The 16,829-nt window shown below is 42.0% G+C and overlaps 1 protein-coding gene across 1 annotated transcript in view; it reads left to right on the top strand.

Annotated features, from left to right (window-relative positions):
• brd8a (bromodomain containing 8a) overlaps positions 1 to 16,829 on the top strand; it is a 104,715-nt gene that overhangs the window by 67,954 nt on the left and 19,932 nt on the right. Inside the window, exons 22-27 of the mRNA XM_072481771.1 lie at positions 2,967 to 3,293; positions 5,962 to 6,055; positions 8,044 to 8,090; positions 8,198 to 8,349; positions 12,599 to 12,688; positions 14,861 to 14,929. Coding sequence (XP_072337872.1) covers positions 2,967 to 3,293; positions 5,962 to 6,055; positions 8,044 to 8,090; positions 8,198 to 8,349; positions 12,599 to 12,688; positions 14,861 to 14,929 — 779 coding nt within the window. The remainder of the gene's footprint in view (positions 1 to 2,966; positions 3,294 to 5,961; positions 6,056 to 8,043; positions 8,091 to 8,197; positions 8,350 to 12,598; positions 12,689 to 14,860; positions 14,930 to 16,829) is intronic.

The raw sequence follows: 16,829 nt of genomic DNA, 5'->3' as shown, positions 1-16,829 counted from the left end.
ATCATTCCGTGTAGAGTGAGATTATTTCAAGTTCAATAAAAGATGAACATGATCAAAAAATTATATATACGGGTTCCAAAATCAGAGGGAACGGTCTTGAGTATTGCAGGGTTATCTATCACTCCCAGCATGGGTGATTGTGCCTAATTCTGATAACATGACAGGTAGAACCATTGGAAAATCTTACATTCTTGAACTATCATCCTTGTCTTCCTGGGTAACTCGTAGCATTCCTATTAAAATGGCCATTAAGTTCTGAAGTCTTATCATTGTTGCTGTTCCTCCTTGGCTTCACACAAAGTTTGTTGTTGAAAGGAACACCATTTTCCTCATGTGATAGCCATTTATCTTTCAAGAAATGTATTTTTCCATTGATTTCTTCCACGTTCTGACAATGACGCAAAGTCATTCTTTGGCTGCCAATTCCTTACATATGGGAATTTTTTGTGCGCTTCTCATTCAAGCACTATGGACAGGTCTTCTAGCTGATGAGTGCGAATATGAAAGTTGTGGATTGTATCAATTCACATGCCTCTCAGCTGGATCCCCAGTGTTCTTGATGGCAGCTGTTCCCCCGACCTGTCTCTGAGCATACCTGTAAAAGCAACGGGTGATACTCAGCTGAGCTAGTTTTGCTGTCCTTGCTGAACGTTTAGGCAATCTTCTTTCCAGTTTCTCACCTCCATTAAGCAGTTGGACGAAATAGTTGAGGAATTGGATATTTCAGATCCTTTCTTATCAGAACCTGACCATTCTCTGGCCAATTCCCCACCATCAGATGGTTTGATTGCACCCATATTTCATAGGAAATATTTCATACTTCATAATGATCTGAGCAATGCCACTTTTCATGTTGCCGTAACTCTTTTATTTAGCAATTCCCTTGTGGCTCCATTTTACAAAGGAATTATCCACTGCCATTTTAAATTAAAGTCAACGATGAACCATGATATAACAAAGTCTGTTCTGTAGGACGGTCAATAGACTCGAACCGTTACCGTTGTCTTTCTCTTTCCACAGATGCTGCCAGACCTGAGTTTATCCGGCATTTTCTACTTTTATTTCAATTCTTCTGCAATTCATTTTCCAGATTCCGCTTGGAACCGACAGCGTCAAACTTCAAACACTGTCATTCTCTGGGTTCTTGGTTCCTGACCCATTCAGTGCAAAACGTAGATGCCAAATGCGGCTCCATGCTCCACCCAAAGTGGATAAGCTTTATAGAATTACTTTGGAGAAAATCTTTGCTTCTCCTATAATGAATATTGCTGTTCCAAATGCAGGCCAGCAATGGAAAGTTGCTCACACTCGGATAATTTCTCTTTTTCTTCAAAATAAATTAATACTTTAGATTTATGGGACAGGATCCCTCAATATGATGGTGTGAAACATATTTTACTGGTTCAGTTTCAACCATCAGTGACACAGATAGTCAAAGATCTAAGTCTGAAGATTTTTTTTAAAAAAAATATTTATTTCTATTGAGTAACACCAGCAAAATAGTCTAATAGTGGGCAAGTTGGCTCATCTGAGGGCAGCATGGTGGCACAGTGGTTAGCACTGCTGACTCACAAGTGCTAGGGACCGGGGTTCAATTCCAGCCTCGGGTGACTGGAATTTAGACATTCTCCTTGTTCCTGCGTGGGTTTCCTCCGGGTGCTCCGGTTTCCTCCCACAGTCCAAAGATGTGCAGGTTAGGTGATTGGCCACGCTAAATTGCCCCTTAGTGCCCTAAAGGGTAGCTGGGTTACGGGAATAGAGTCTAGGTAGGCAACTCTTTTGGAGGGTCGATGCAGACTTGCTGGGCCAAATGGCCCACTCCTGCACTGAAGGGATTAGATGTATTGTATGATCTGAGTCCCTACGTGGTGTCCAACAGGCTGTTGTTCCACAACTAAATTTTAAAGTGAAATATTCAGTTACTTAAGATTTGATACACTTGTTTTCAGACATCCCTTGGACTAGCCCCAATACCATTCTCTCCTTCTGTTCCCCTATTCTCATGGGAATGGATTCTGTTAATTGAATGTTTAAATAATGAGTTTGTAATATGTAGACCATACCAAGGACATGAGATGGTCAAGACTATTCAGAATTAACTCTAATAATAAAACATTGTTATCAAGATTAGATGAATGATTTTTTAAGTGAGTTCATAGTCCAGCAAGGAATGAATTTGAAAATCTAAAGTATCTTTTTACTGGGGTGGTAGCTGTTTTTGAGACCTCCTTCAGAAAGGGTGCTGTCAGACATATTTGTAATGCTATTAATGGGCGAGCCTCTTGTTTATTGAGCATTGATAAGATTTAGTGACAAAAAGAGTTGTAGTTTGCGAAATTAGCGCAGAAAACTGCATCATGGCACTCAACTTTTCATCTTTTGAGTGCAGAAGGAGGCCATTCGGCCCATCACCAAACATCATAGAGCACCATAGGCCCATCCCCCGTCCTAGCCCCCTGTATATCTTTGGACACTAGGGGGCAATTTATCATGGCTAATCCACCTAACCTGCACTTTGGACTGGGAGGAAACCAGAGCTCCCGGAGGAAACCAACGCAGACACGGAGAGAATGTGCAAACTCCACAAAGACCGTCATCCGAAGCCAGAATTGAACCCGGGTCCCTGGCGCTGTGAGGCAGCAGTGCTAACCACTGTGCCATCGTGCCGCTGCTATTCCTTACCTGGGAATATTCATTGTTGACACAAATTGAGAAAACTTCCTTTGGTCACCACAATCCCTTGTATTAAGGTGTGCAAATATTCGAAATGAAAAATTTCCTTGGAGAAACCTGCAGATTAAGTTAGTCAGAGATTAGATGTGAATATAATGGTCTATAGGAAATTACTTTGGATTTTCATTTTCTGTTCACTTAAATTTGCTTCCCAGTTATACATGAGAGTAAAAATTATGTTGTATGTACAGCCCTTTTAATTTACTGTGTACAGTAAATACTTTATTCCATAGGCTGTGGAGGTGGAGGCTGAGATTGCCAATGATGAGGAACAAGAAAGCGAAATACCCCAACAAGAAATTCGGCAGCAATCCCTGCAAATGGAATATAAATACAAGGAAGAGGGAGAAGTATTGGTTGGACCAGTAGTTGAGGACGGAAGGAATAATGACATAAAGAATGTCCTCCCAGAGAAAATTGAGGAAAAGGCAGTACATCTTGATGAGGAAAATTCAGGACAGGTGGAAACCGAACGCATAAAACATTGTGAAAATGCAGAGCATTCTAAAGAGCAGGTGGAAGCAATAAAAAAGGATTCAGCACAAAAGTATTTAGCTGAGGTAGGATATTTAGTTGAGAAAACAAATTTCATAAAATGCTTCAATTTGAAAGGAACGTTGTTTGCTATTTTCTCACTTTCTCTATGTCACTTTTCTCTGATAATTTGTGTGGTTATTTGCACCTCTATGATACCGAAATTAAGTAATTGTTCCTCATAGGCACCATAGTGAGTAACAAAGATCTTTTACATAAGTTAGATTATACATACGCTGATGCTCCAACAGACTTGCCTGGGAATGACAAAAATCCCCAACAAAACTCAATTTTCTTTTGCTCATAGGATAAGGGTGTCACTATGAGCATTTATTGTCCATCCCTAATTGCTCTTACGGGTGACTTACTACCACTTCCCTTGAACTGCTGCACTCCCATGTGGTGTAGGTCCATCCACAGTGCTGTTAGGAAGGCAATCCCAGGATTTTGATCCGGTGACAGCAATGGAAGGACAAAATATTTCCAAGTCAGAATTGTGTGCAATGAAGAACTTCTTGCAGGTGGCGGTGTTCCAAAGCATCTGCTACCCTTGCTCCTCCAGTTGGTAGAAGTCACGAGTTTGAAAGGTTATAAGAGATCTACCGTGCGGAATTAGTGAGGAACTAAAACTCAGTAGAAATTTGAGTTAAAGCTTCTCGGATGCAAACAAGAATCGTTTATTGCCTCTATTTGATTACAATTGAGAGTCACTTGTATTAAGATTTTATATTCTCTAATAAGCCCGGCTAGCAAAAAGGACTTAAAGAGAAGCAACTTGTACACAATTTAACTTTTAAAATAATACAGAAATGGTTTCTTGCTTACGGCGCAACAGCTTGCATTTACTTCAAGAGTTAGAGTGGAAAAGTGAAAAATAGAGATAGCGAATAGTTTAGACCAAATTATAGAATGATCCGGATAAAGATGGCCGTACGGACCTTCACGGTTATAAGAAATCATATCAATCTTTAGCCATCTATCTGCATCTCTAAGTCATCCTAATTGGTTTGGGTTAGAATCAAATGAGTTTGATTTGACGGTTAGCTGTCAATCTTTAATGTGCAACATTAGCTTCAACTGTTTCATGTCTGAATACGTGCATGTTATGGAATGCAATTCTGTGCTGTTATCACGACCAGTTTAAACTGGACTTCTGCTGACTTAGCTGTTAGCCACATTGTAGACAATAGCGCCTTAATGTTGCTATAGTGCCTGCCCTGTCCTTGGATTGATATCTGGTACGGCTTATGTTTTAATGTTACACTGTCTTGCAAATGTATTTGCGAGAACAATGGAGCTCGGTAAAAGTGAATTATGCTGTTTTGTGTCTATTGAAGCTATGTGTTTTGAGATGACCTGAGGTTATGAGTGAATTTAAAATGGGTATTTAAAACTGGGGCTTCATATTTTACGCTAAATAGCCATCTTTTACCTATCGGGTGTATTAGAAAATAGTTGGTTTCTACAAAGGTTCTGGTGAATCAGTGCATCTTGTAGATGGTACACATTGCTGCCATGGCATGTTAATGGTGAAGGGAGTGACAGTTTAAGGTGGTGAATAAGCTGCTAATCAAGCAGACTGATTTTTTTCGGGATGATGTCGATCAAGCTTCTTGAGTGGTGTTCGAGCTTTACTCATCCAGGTAAGTGGAAAATATTCCATTGCATTCCTCACTTGTTCCTTTGGGGGGGAGTCAGGAGGTGAGTTTAATCACCACAGAATTCGCAGCCAATTACCTACTTTTGTAGCCACAGTTTTGGCACTACCCTGGAACTCTTGCAGTGATGCAGTAGGACGGAGATGGTTAGCTTCCAACAATCTTCCTTTGTGCTAGGTCTATGACTCCAACTTGTAGAGAATTTCCCCCTGATTGACTTTACTTTTGCTAAGCCTCCTTGATATCACACTTGGTCAAATGCTGCCTTGATGTCAAGGGCAGTCGCTCATCTCACTTCTGGGAGTCAGCTCTTTTTTGCCTTTGTTTGAACCTAGGCTGTAATAAAAAGCAGAATGGGCTTCTCAAGCACTATCGTCAGTAAGTGTCGCTTGATAATCCTATTGAAATGAAATGAAATGAAAATCGCTTATTGTCACGAGTAGGCTTCAATGGAGTTACTGTGAAAAGCCCCTAGTCGCCACATTCCGGCACCTGTTCAGGGAGGCTGGTATGGGAATTGAACCGTGCTGCTGGCCTGCCTTGGTCTGCTTTAAAAGCCAGCGATTTAGCCCAGTGAGCTAAACCAGCCCCTATTGATGACCCCATCAATCACTGATGATCTAGAGTAGCGGGAAATGGCCGATTTTGATTTCTCCTGCTTTTCATTGCCATGAAGTAACTGGACAATTTTCCATTTAGTTAGATTGATGCCATTGTTGTAGCTGATGCCAAACTGCTTAAAGTCTCTGAATTTAACAAAGTGTGCTGTGTCTCTGGGATCAGAAAGTGTGCAGCCCATTTCAGGCAAACAAGACTCTGCCTGAATAGATTTATCAGTATATTGGTTTGTAAGACCCTCTTAAGCATGGTGCGGAGTTTCTGCACATGTCAGACATCAGCCTGATCAAACTGAAATTAATTTTGGTTTGTTACGGAAAAAGTAGTGCTATATTTTTATGCGATCAAAAACAATTTATGTATAGCAAACAATGTCATGCTTACTAATGCCATGACATTCTAATCCGTGTTTCTATAGTGCTTGGATAATGGTTGCAGTTATCTTTCACTGTGTACAAGGATTGAACCACTTGTAGAAGCACAGCATGGCATTACGGAGAATGAACAATTAGGTGAGTTACTGCTGTAAGATTTGTACCTTTCTTCAGTTTTCATGTTACTTTCTACAATATCAATGATACAAATTTTGAAAATAGGAATTACTCTAATGTACCATCTTTATCTGTATCCTTGACCTTCATACCCCCTTCTATTCTCAGCAGAAGTTGCTCAATTCCACTATTACCATCAGCCCCCCATACCTTCAATTTAAGAATGACATAACATACTGAATTTACAGTAATCAATGATTATCTAAATATCACAATATTGACACTTTGGGCTTTCCCCTTACCACAGTCCAGATATCTAGCCTCCTAATAGCACAAGCTGCCATTTATCAGTAACGTTATTTAAAGCGAAATATGTTCCTTTATGTGTGATATGAACTTGCTCTTCAATGCATATGAAATGTTCATGTATATACTATAGTAATTGAAAACTGAAACTTTCTCAAGCAACTTATCACCTATACAGCTGTGTTTTGAGCCTACAAAAGCATATGACAATTATAATAATCTTTATTGTCACAAGTAGACTTACATTAACACTGCAATGAAGTTACTGGAAAAGCCCCTAGTCGCCACATTCCGGCTCCTGTTCGGGCACACGGAGGGAGAATTCAGAATGTCCAATTCACTTAACAAGCACATCTATCAGGACTTGTGGTAGGAAACCCACGCAGACACGGGGAGAACGAGCAGACTCCACATAGACAGTGACCCGAGCGGGAAACGAACCTGGGTTCCTGGCGCTGTGAAGCAACAGTGCTAAACACTGTGCTACCGTGATATAAATGTGGCACGGTTTTTGGATGAGAACGGGATAAAAGACTACAGGGACAAGTATAAGCTAAGATGTTGAAATATTCTTGGGTTTTCTGTGTTACTGTGGTTAGACGTGGTTGTCTATCTAGTGAGCGGTCACCCACAGTTGAGTAGAGATGACAATGAGATGGGTAGAAGTATTGAAGTACCACTCAGTTATTTTAGATGAATTATCAAGAGTGGAGTTCACAGTGTTATGAAAGGAACACACTTTTCTAACTTGAATGGCTGTTGTTTATTGTGTGCTTTCCTGTATTTAATTTCAGCAGTCAACCTAAAAGAAGCATGGGTAACTGAGACTTCCGATGGTTTCTCAAACTGCCCTTGGCCAGGTCCGCTATAAAGGTTCCGAATGAAATGTTTCTGAGAAATTACAATCCAGTTTCTAATAAGTCGGGCTGACATAACACAGAAGAATGCCCAGAACTTGACATAAATTAGGACAAAACCGTCAGCATGTCTCTGTAGCAATAAACATGACAGATGAGAAAAATAAAATACTATAGTCATACTGCGAGATTTCTCTTGTGACCTTTGGGTTAAGCCAAAGCACAGTGAATAGAACTTTATTCTTAACAAGTATTACACCTCAGACACTCTCGGACACTCTTATTCCTTGCCGTAATAAAGACAAAATCTGCCCTTCGCTTTTTTTTCTGGTGAACAAAGCTTGGGATTTGATTTTGCAGCAAATATTGGACTATCAGAGTTACAGGAGTACCAATTAGATAGAGGTTTACAACTTTTCAAGACTTGTTTTCCAAGAGAGGGCACATCTTCTGTTGAAAACACTGAGATATGATCATTCAGGACACCTCCATTAACTGGCCAATCTTTAACTGTGAGGTTCGACAGTGAGCGCAGCAGGTTTTCAATAATAGATGGCATCTCCAAGCCTTATCCTGTTCTCCTGAGATATCTGCACACTTACATTTTCCAGCATCAGTCAGTAAAGCCATCTGGAGGAGAACTCTCTTTTTAACCCCTCATGGCTACTGAGCCAGTTACACCTTACCTACTCTACTCAGCATTGATTGGGAATTGAAACTGAGCTAACGCACTAGACAGTCAGGGACGCAGTGTGATTTTTTTTTTTGATGTGTTTGGACCAGAATCTTTTTCACTTAAGGTTGTTGACAAAGTTAGTTAAATCCATTATTATGTTCATATTTCAGAACTGTCTACAGTAGAAGACAGCACTATGAGAGAAAGTCGACTGGAGGTACGATCACAATATACATTTTAAACAATAGAACATTGTGAAGTTTGTCACGGATGTAAGAAGCCCCTGCTATAATATTTGCTGCAACTTGTTGACTTGAGTTTCAGGAGGATACTACTAGTGAAGAAGAGTTTTGTGATGTTGACCTTTCAGAATTTGGCATAGAGCTGTCTGTCTCTGAGAGTGACGTTAGCTTCAGTTCCCAGCAGTTCTTAGTTTTGGATGAGTCAGCAGCTAGCAGTCACACATCCTCCCAGCTGTAAGTGACCTAAAAAATTGTATTAGAAATGCGATACTGAGTCTTCGAACCAATCATGTAATATTTAACCTTAAAGCATACGATAATGCCTTATCAGTGTCTCCCACATCTCACGAACAAATGATTTATTTTATGACCCACGATTATGAAAGCTATATTGAGACATAAATTAGGCCCTCATTCCCCTCTCTATTAAATAATTATTCTTGCTGGTGCTGGGTGCAAGATTGAATAAATTTGATTGGATGTGGGCAGCAACAGTGGGATATTTTGCATGTGTGGGACAATGAGCAGAAAGAAATATAACTAATGACAAAACCAACTTATTGACCAGGAATGCTGTTGGTAGGTAGTATCGCGTACCTGCAAGCAGGACCATAAAAATAATGCAAATAGCTTGTGCTCATTTTTTTGATATTGAAGCAAAAGATGCTGGAAACACTCAGAAGGTCAGGCAGAATGTTAGGAGCGAATGGGCAAGTTGACGATTCCGGCGTGGACTCAACAATTTATTTTTGTTTCATTTTTTCCAGTTTTTTTCTTTTTTTTTCTGATATTAATGTACATGTATCATTGTACCTACTGAAACATACCATTGAAATGCATGGTCTTTAATGTTATGAAGAAAAGAAAAAAGATAGTAGAATGGTGGCACATTAAATAGGGGGTGTTCATGCCTTGACCAAGATGAGAGAAGAGATGGAACATAGAATTCCTACAGTGCAGAAGGAGGCTCTTCGACCCATCGAGTCTGCACCGACCCTCTGAGAGAGCACCCTACCTTGGCCCACTCCCCTGCCCTATGAAGATGCAGATTGTAGATCAGTGGTTCCTGATGAGGAGAATCAGATTACATAGGCAAACACATTAATAGTCTGCTCCCATGCACCATTTCATGCTTCGCTCAAGAGTAGAGATGATTTGCTTACCTGCAACCTTAGCCACAGTTGATGCATACCCTGGGAAGATGGACAAAAGTGGAAGGAGCAAAATAACTTGAGGCGATGTCCACACGCAAACATAAAGGAGAGTGCCACTTTGGTTTGGGTCAATGACTTTCACAGTAGCAACTTTCCAGCCTCAAATTGGGTCACTGGTTGGAGAGATGGAAAAAAATGCAGATCAGAAAGAAGTCACAGGCAAGAGAAAGCTGGAAAAGGTTGAAGGTGAAGAAATGTGGATTTAGAGCCCCTCCTGAGTTGGACCAAGCCCATCATACCCTCCGGCCGAGGCCTCATCCTCCAAGTGGGGTGACTGAGGTTTCACAGCTCCAAGGAGAAAAGAGAATGTTCGAAGGTGGGCAAAGGAACACCGTGACTTTAAGTGGGTAATCCACACCATTAGGTTCTATCAAGACGTGGGTGCAGAGCTGGAGAAGAGGGCTGCGTTTAATAGAGTCTAGGCCGCCCTGTATAAAAGTGGAGTCTGGTTCGGTGTGATCTACCCTCCTCGGCTTAGGGTCACTTTCGAAGGAAAGGATGCACCGCGGGAGGTGGACTTTTCGTTAAAAGCATAAGTTCGGCGCAGTGTAATTGAGTATTTGATTCTCATGAAGGGCATGTTGAATTTTTGCATTGTTAGGGTTTCATATTCTTGTATTTTCTTGTTCTTGTTGGGGTTGAATTTTAATGGTTCTTGTTTAGATTTGGGGTTTAGTTCTGTGTGGGATTCTGTTTGTTATGGTAATATACAGCTCCGTTTCGGAGCACAAGTTTTAGGGGATTTGTTTTGTATGTAACAATTTTTCTTATCTCCTTTTGGGAGCCTCCCTGCTAACCTAAGAGTTAGTTAACAGGAGTGGTTTTGAAGGGTTGGCTGCAACTCATAATAGTTTTTTTCAGATTATGAGCTTAGACGTTTTCTTTTGTTTAGATTGGTTAGCAGTGGATTTTAATATTATGTGCTTGCCGTGCCTCTATTTGTGTGTAGTTTTATTCAAGGCCATTGGGGGAGGGGTGGGGGTAGTTTGCTGATGGTCTCTACAGATTTCTCTTTGGCCAGTCTTTTGATTTGGTTGGGTGGCCACCTTGGATGGACCTGTTCACTGTATCTTTTCAGTATCCTTTGGGTAACCTCTCTTAGTGGAAATGGCTGACTTCGGATTGGGTGGGTGTAGGTGTGGGGGGGAGGGGGGCCGCCAATTTGTTTAGTCACCTGGAACATTAGGCTTTTGAATGGCCCAATGAAAAGATCAAGGATATTTGCTCACCTTAAAAGCTTAAACTCTGACGTGGTGGTTTAGCACACTGGGCTAAATTGCTGGCTTTTAAAGCAGACCAAGGCAGGCCAGCAGCACGGTTCAATTCCCGTACCAGCCCCCCCGAACAGGCGCCGGAATGTGGCGACTCGGAGCTTTTCACAGTAACTTCATTAACTTTCATTTCTTTTTCATTTCATTTCATTTTTTTCATACACATATGTTCTAGTCCTGACCCAAGTTGATAAGCCTCTGGGCCTCTTTCTTCAACACCATGTCAGAGATACTCGGTGTAGATTTGGACCCATGTCCGCTGGTGGCCATATTTGGGTTGTCTGATTTGCGGTGATTCATTCGGGGGTGAAGGTGGATGCCCTTGCCTGGAGGCGAGTTTTGCTTGGGTGGGGGTCTTCTACATCGCCTACAGTGCCTCGGCTTGGCTGGGTGACCTCATGTCTTTTCTACATCTGGAGAAGGTCAAGTACACCATCGGGGTCGGTGGAGGGGTTCCACCGGTGATGGCAGCCATTCATTTCCTTTTCTTCGGGGGTTAGTCACTGTCAGCTGTTAGGGGATTTAGTTTACGTTTTGTGTTAAAGTTAATACGTGTTTTTACCTTTTTTTATTTCTCTCGTTTAGAGTGTATTTATGTTTGATTGTTTCGGTGGTTTTGTTTCGTACGGAAACATTTTAATAAGCATATTTTTAAAAATATAAGTGATGTATGATACATGAAGCACTTTGGGGAGAAACATCTATTGAAAAAGGTGAAACAACTCAGGTAAGACATGTGTCAGGAAAACAGGTAGTTTTAGATGAGCTAAATCTGTATTATATAGTCAAAATAAGATCTAGTTTTAAGTGGGTTTAATTTTGTGTTTCTGTGTAAGGAAGGGTGAACCTAGTTAGATTAATGCTAGACAAAGGTGATTGCATCTTGGGGGTTTTTGGTTTCAATTCCAAGTGTCCTTCCCTTGTGCTTAGAGAGGTTACGGCGTGAACAGTATGTAAAGGTTTGGAGAAGTTAAAGTCATTGCTTAGCAATTGGGGGCACTTTTTGGGTATGAAGACTTTTTGAGGTTAGTTTTAGTTGGATATATAGCAATTAGAGATAGGCAGTGAGAGAGAGGCAGGTCTCGCAGCTCTGCTGGATGCAGTTGGCTTAGAAGGCTAGAGAGGGAACTTCTCTCTGAGCTTTGCTAGAAGAAAAACCATGCTATGGAGTAGTGGTTAAGAAAACAGATGGTGGAAACGTATAAAGAACAGCTAGTTAAGGAAACGAGAGAAATGAAGCGAAGTTTCCAGGATGTCTGATGTTAAAGGTACTGGAACAATGGACTGTTCAGTAAAGACAGACCTAGATGAGAAGTTGGCTGGGGAAAAGTCTGAAAGATGTCTGAGCTGATTTAAAAGTTTGTGAGACTTTATTACAACTAGTGGAACGTGGATTGAAATAATTGTGGAAATCAGTGGCTGGAGCTCGGAGGTTGTGTAAAACCATTGAAGACCAAGGAAACCTGAAAGAAGAGGTGGAAAACCTGGATGCTGGATTCCTTGTTAAAAATGGAGCCAAAGCTTTGTTTGAAAGAAGATTTGGAAAGTAGTTTGGAAAACCAGGAATGGACTTCCCACCTGAAGGAAAGCATTGTTTGAAAGAAGATTTTTTAAGGCATGCCTTTTTAGGAGTGGAGTTTGGAAACTCTCATGTGCCAATCATCTGGGGCAATTGTGAGAGAATTCCATGGAAGTTCGGCCATTTGGTTTCAGGAGTACATTTGTGAAGCTAAGGAGGGGGTGGGTAAAGGCGTATTGTGTTATAATCAAACTTTTTGTGTTTAATAATTTTTATTTTGTGTCGTGTGAACTAATTAGCCAGTCCTGTGACTCCGTTCCTCCACGTTTCCTTTAAAAAAGTAAAAGTTACCGTCTTTTGAGCCAGGGTTCCGTTCTGGGATCTCCCCAGACAGGATAGTAACACCTAATACCATGCATGTTCACTCGTATTGTATTGGATTTTTTACAGCATAGTTAGCATTCTAATCTGTTCATCAGATCTACAAGTGCCGACCTGGATCAGATCCCAGCTCAGAGGAATTGGAAAAGAACAGTGCTGCTCATGTGGAAGGAAATAGCCAGCCACAGGTCAGAATCCGCTCCAAAACAGAAAAACAATAAATCAGAGTATGTTGCATCGCAACCTCACAGGGATGTGATGATTGGGATTTTCCTCACGACCATGATCGTAAAGACTGTAATCAATATCCACAGCTTGGGGCTCAGGCAGCTGAATTCTAGCTGATTTTCACATTGCCAGTGTTTTCACAGCTGCTCCCCCCAGTTTGCCACTTTCCTTCCGGCTGCTTCGAGCTTTCAACTTGGACTTCCGTTTACTCTGTTCGTGCCTGGCATTTCTTTTGTCGCATCTTCCTAGCCCTTGACATACCTAATCCATTTTGAACCTTAAGCTGCAGCAATGTTTCACAGAATCACAGAGCTGTTGCAACATGGTAGCACAGTGGCTAGCACTGTAGCTTCACCGCGCCAGGGTCCCAGGTCTGATTCCCGGCTTGGGTCACTGTCTGAGCGGAGTCTGCACGTTCTCCCCGTGTCAGCGTGGGTTTCCTCTCGGTGCTCCGGTTTCCTCCCACAAGTCCCGAAAGACGTGCTTGTTAGGTGAATTGAACATTCTTCATTCTCCCTCAGTGTACCTGAACAGGTGCCGGAATGTGGCGACTAGGAGCTTTTCACAGTAATTTTGTTGCAATGATAATATAAGCCTACTTGTGACACAAAAGATTATTATTAAAAAACAGTGCAAAAGGAGGCCAATAAGCCCATCATGTGTACACATCAGCATTTGCCCCTACTTGTTGCCACTTACTATTCACTGCGCCCATCCTTTTAAATTTGAGCTGCTAGCCATTTTTTCTACATTCCCCAATGGGCTCACTGCCGGCACAGGGCTAAAGCTGCAATGGAAGATCATGCTAGTTAATCAAATGAATTGCTTCGGGGAAATTGGAGGCCGTGAGTTCATGCATTCATGACGAACTTTGTACCGGTAATCATAATATATCCAAAACTGTAGCTCAGCAACCATGCAGACAATCAGCACAAATAAATTAATTAATACATCGAGGAAGCCATCCACAGGGTTTGTCTTCATATCCTCACCATTAAACTAGGTTGTGGCCTGTACTTTCCGCACCCAGACCTGACCCCGAGCTTCCTTGTGTTAACAAGATTGGGTGGCACATTGTCCAAACTCCAATTCCAACAAGAGGTGAGACAATTTGAAAAGACCAGATTCTGGCTCTTCAAGTCACCTTGGCAGGTGAGCAGAAAGGGTGAGATGATATGAAACACAGAAAAAAGAACAAAAGGGAGAAGTAATGGAAGAACCAGAGAATGAAAAACCTTTACGCACTAATTTTCCAACCATGTTCTCCTAGGAGGAGCCTTGCCACCAGGAACACAGATTGGAAACTCTACAGTGCAGAAGGAGGCCATTCGGCCCATGGAGTCTGCACCGGCTCTTGGAAAGAGCACCCTACCCAAGCCCACACCTCCACCCTATCCCCATAACCCAGCAACCCCACACAACACTAAGGGCAATTTTGAACACTAAGGGCAATTTATCATGGCCAATCCACCTAACCTGCACATCTTTGGACTGTGGGAGGAAACCGGAGCACCCGGAGGAAACCCACTCAGACACGGGGAGAACGTGTAGACTCCGCACAGACAGTGACCCAAGCTGGGAATCGAAGCTGGGACCCTGGAGCTGTGAAGCAATTGTGCTATCCATCTTACTCAAAAGCCAGAAAACCATGCAGCCAAATTTCTGGCTTGGTCCAGACAAGTGAGAGTCACCTCAACCCGAAGTCTATATTTGGAAAGTTGTCTTTATAGAGAGAGAAAGATATTCAGAGAGAAAGAAAAATGAGTGAGAGGCAGACAGAAAAGAGGACACTGATACATCGGGAAGTGAGAGAATGAGTTACAGTCAGGGATAGGCAGGAATGTGGGGTTGAATTTGCATTCAGATCAGCCGTGGTCCTACTGAATGATAGAGCAGGCTCAAGGGACTACTCCTAATTCATATGTTCATATCAGTTGTATTACTTATTCTGGGTTTCTTGGTGTAACAATCCTAACCTTATAAAGCTGTGTATTTTCTGACTTCATGAGGATTCCACGAGTAACGTAAGATCTTGAATGGACTTTGTTGCTGGTGGCTCCTCGTTTAAAGAATAGGAAACCAAATATTTTTGTGCCAATGTATTCACTGTGCTGATCACTCTGAAATTGCAGGTTTGCTAGTCTGTTTTTGAACCCAGTAACTGAAGAACGTGTCCCTGGATATCACAGCCGAGTGCGCAGGTAAGAGTGACGGGATGGGAATACAGGAGAACATGCATGAGTGTGCAGCTAAACTCTAGATTAAGAACGGTAAATGTATAGAATGGAAAATCTTGTCTTAGTTCAACAATCTTGCTCCTTTGGCAGACCTGGTACAACGTCTTATGCTTTCTGCATCCAGGACCCAGGGAAAGTTTGAAGCCGAAGAAAGTCATTCTTTCTATTTGTCCAACTCCTATTATTCAAGCTAGTCCGTTGCTTTCCATTAGTAGGATTTGCATAGCCCAACAGCGCAGAATAATATATTCCAAACGTTTTTGGCTGCATTTAATAATCCTCCAATCCAGATATTTCCGTATGAGGAAACAATATTTAGTCCATTCCGACCATTGCTTCCACAGTCTGCCCATAATTTGTCCTCTTATAGACCACATTCCACCTATTTATCTGAGTTTTGATTCAGCTGGGAACACACATTACCTGTGAATCACAAGGTTTCCGGTTCAAGTCCAGCTTCATGACTTGAGCCCAAAGGTTGGAGCTGGCATTCCAGTACAATCCTGAGGGAAGCATTGCACTGTCGGACGAGACATCGCCCTGCACGGGTGGATGTGCAAGATCCCATGGCATTATTTCAAAGAAGAGTTTCCTGGTCAATATTTATCCCCCAATCATTATTAGAAAAAAAGATTGTTTGGCCAGTAACGAGTGGGAGGTTGCTGAGTGCTAATTAGAATCATAGAATTTACAGTGCAGAAAGAGGCCATTCGGCCCATCGCGTCTGCACCGGCCCTTGGAAAGAGCACCCCACTCAAACACACGCTTCCTCCACCCCATCCCCTTAACCCAGTAACCCCAATTACCCTTTTTTTTTGGACACTAAGGGCAATTTAGCATGGCCAATCCACCTAGCCCGCACATCTTTGGACCGTGGGAGGAAACCAGAGCACCCGGAGGAAACCCACGCAGCCACGGGGAGAATGTGTAGACTCTGCACAGACAGTGACCCAAGCCGGAATCGAACCTGGGACCCTGGAGCTGTGAAGCAACTGTGCTAATCACTATGCTACCATGCTGCCCCAAAAGCAGCAACGTTCCGAAATTCCGACAGTGGCAATACTTCAAACAGTAAAACACTTTGAGTTGTCCCAAGGTAGTGAATGCAAATCTTTCTTTTTTGTCTTTTTATCTCCAGAGGAGAAAATTCCTCATCAATATGCCTGATCCTCAAAGGTAAACGAGCAGATCTCCACCATGTCTGTCCACCTTTAAACTTCTGTCATTCAAACCTGGACAATGTCCCTCCATAAATGGTCATTTCTTAAGAAATATTTGAAAACATTAAAAGCCTAGAGTGTGTGATCTCTTTAATTTCTTTGTGCAGCCACACATTCATGACAAGAAATAGGCCGACTTGTGTGCTGGTGTGCACAGCTTACAGGGAATGTGGCTTTGGACCATGTTTCCTGTCTATCAACAGCGTCGTCACAAAAGGGTAGCCAGAGTCTGTGCACGCCTCTGGGTATGAAGCAACGTAGACAATAATTGCAGCGCCTACCAATAGATTAATGTTTGCGAGAAGTGCTGGAACATAAGTGATAACAAGAGAGGAACAAAGAGCTAAACTGTTATGAAGAAAACTACACAAGTCTCAATAATGAGATTGGCCCTAAGTAAGAGAAAAGCAAAAAGAAGCTTGACATCCATTCTTGCATTGCAGACCCTCCAAATAAAGGAAAGTCATTAGAGTCTTTGTGTTTCATTCAAACATAACTAACCCTCACAGCTTGGACCCTGATTGCCTTCCTTTCAGGTGTAACTCCGAGAATTGCAAAGGAAGTTACAATCTCTGCAAAAAGGCACAGTGACAATTTAAATTTTGCAAGGCTACTCTTGAAACAGATGACTTTACTCGAGGCTT

The sequence above is a fragment of the Scyliorhinus torazame genome, chromosome 17 (genome assembly GCF_047496885.1).
Source record: "Scyliorhinus torazame isolate Kashiwa2021f chromosome 17, sScyTor2.1, whole genome shotgun sequence".
In the NCBI taxonomy this organism is placed as follows: Eukaryota; Metazoa; Chordata; class Chondrichthyes; order Carcharhiniformes; family Scyliorhinidae; genus Scyliorhinus; species Scyliorhinus torazame.
Note: the sequence above shows the minus strand (reverse complement) of the source record. Positions and strands in the feature narration are given on the sequence as shown.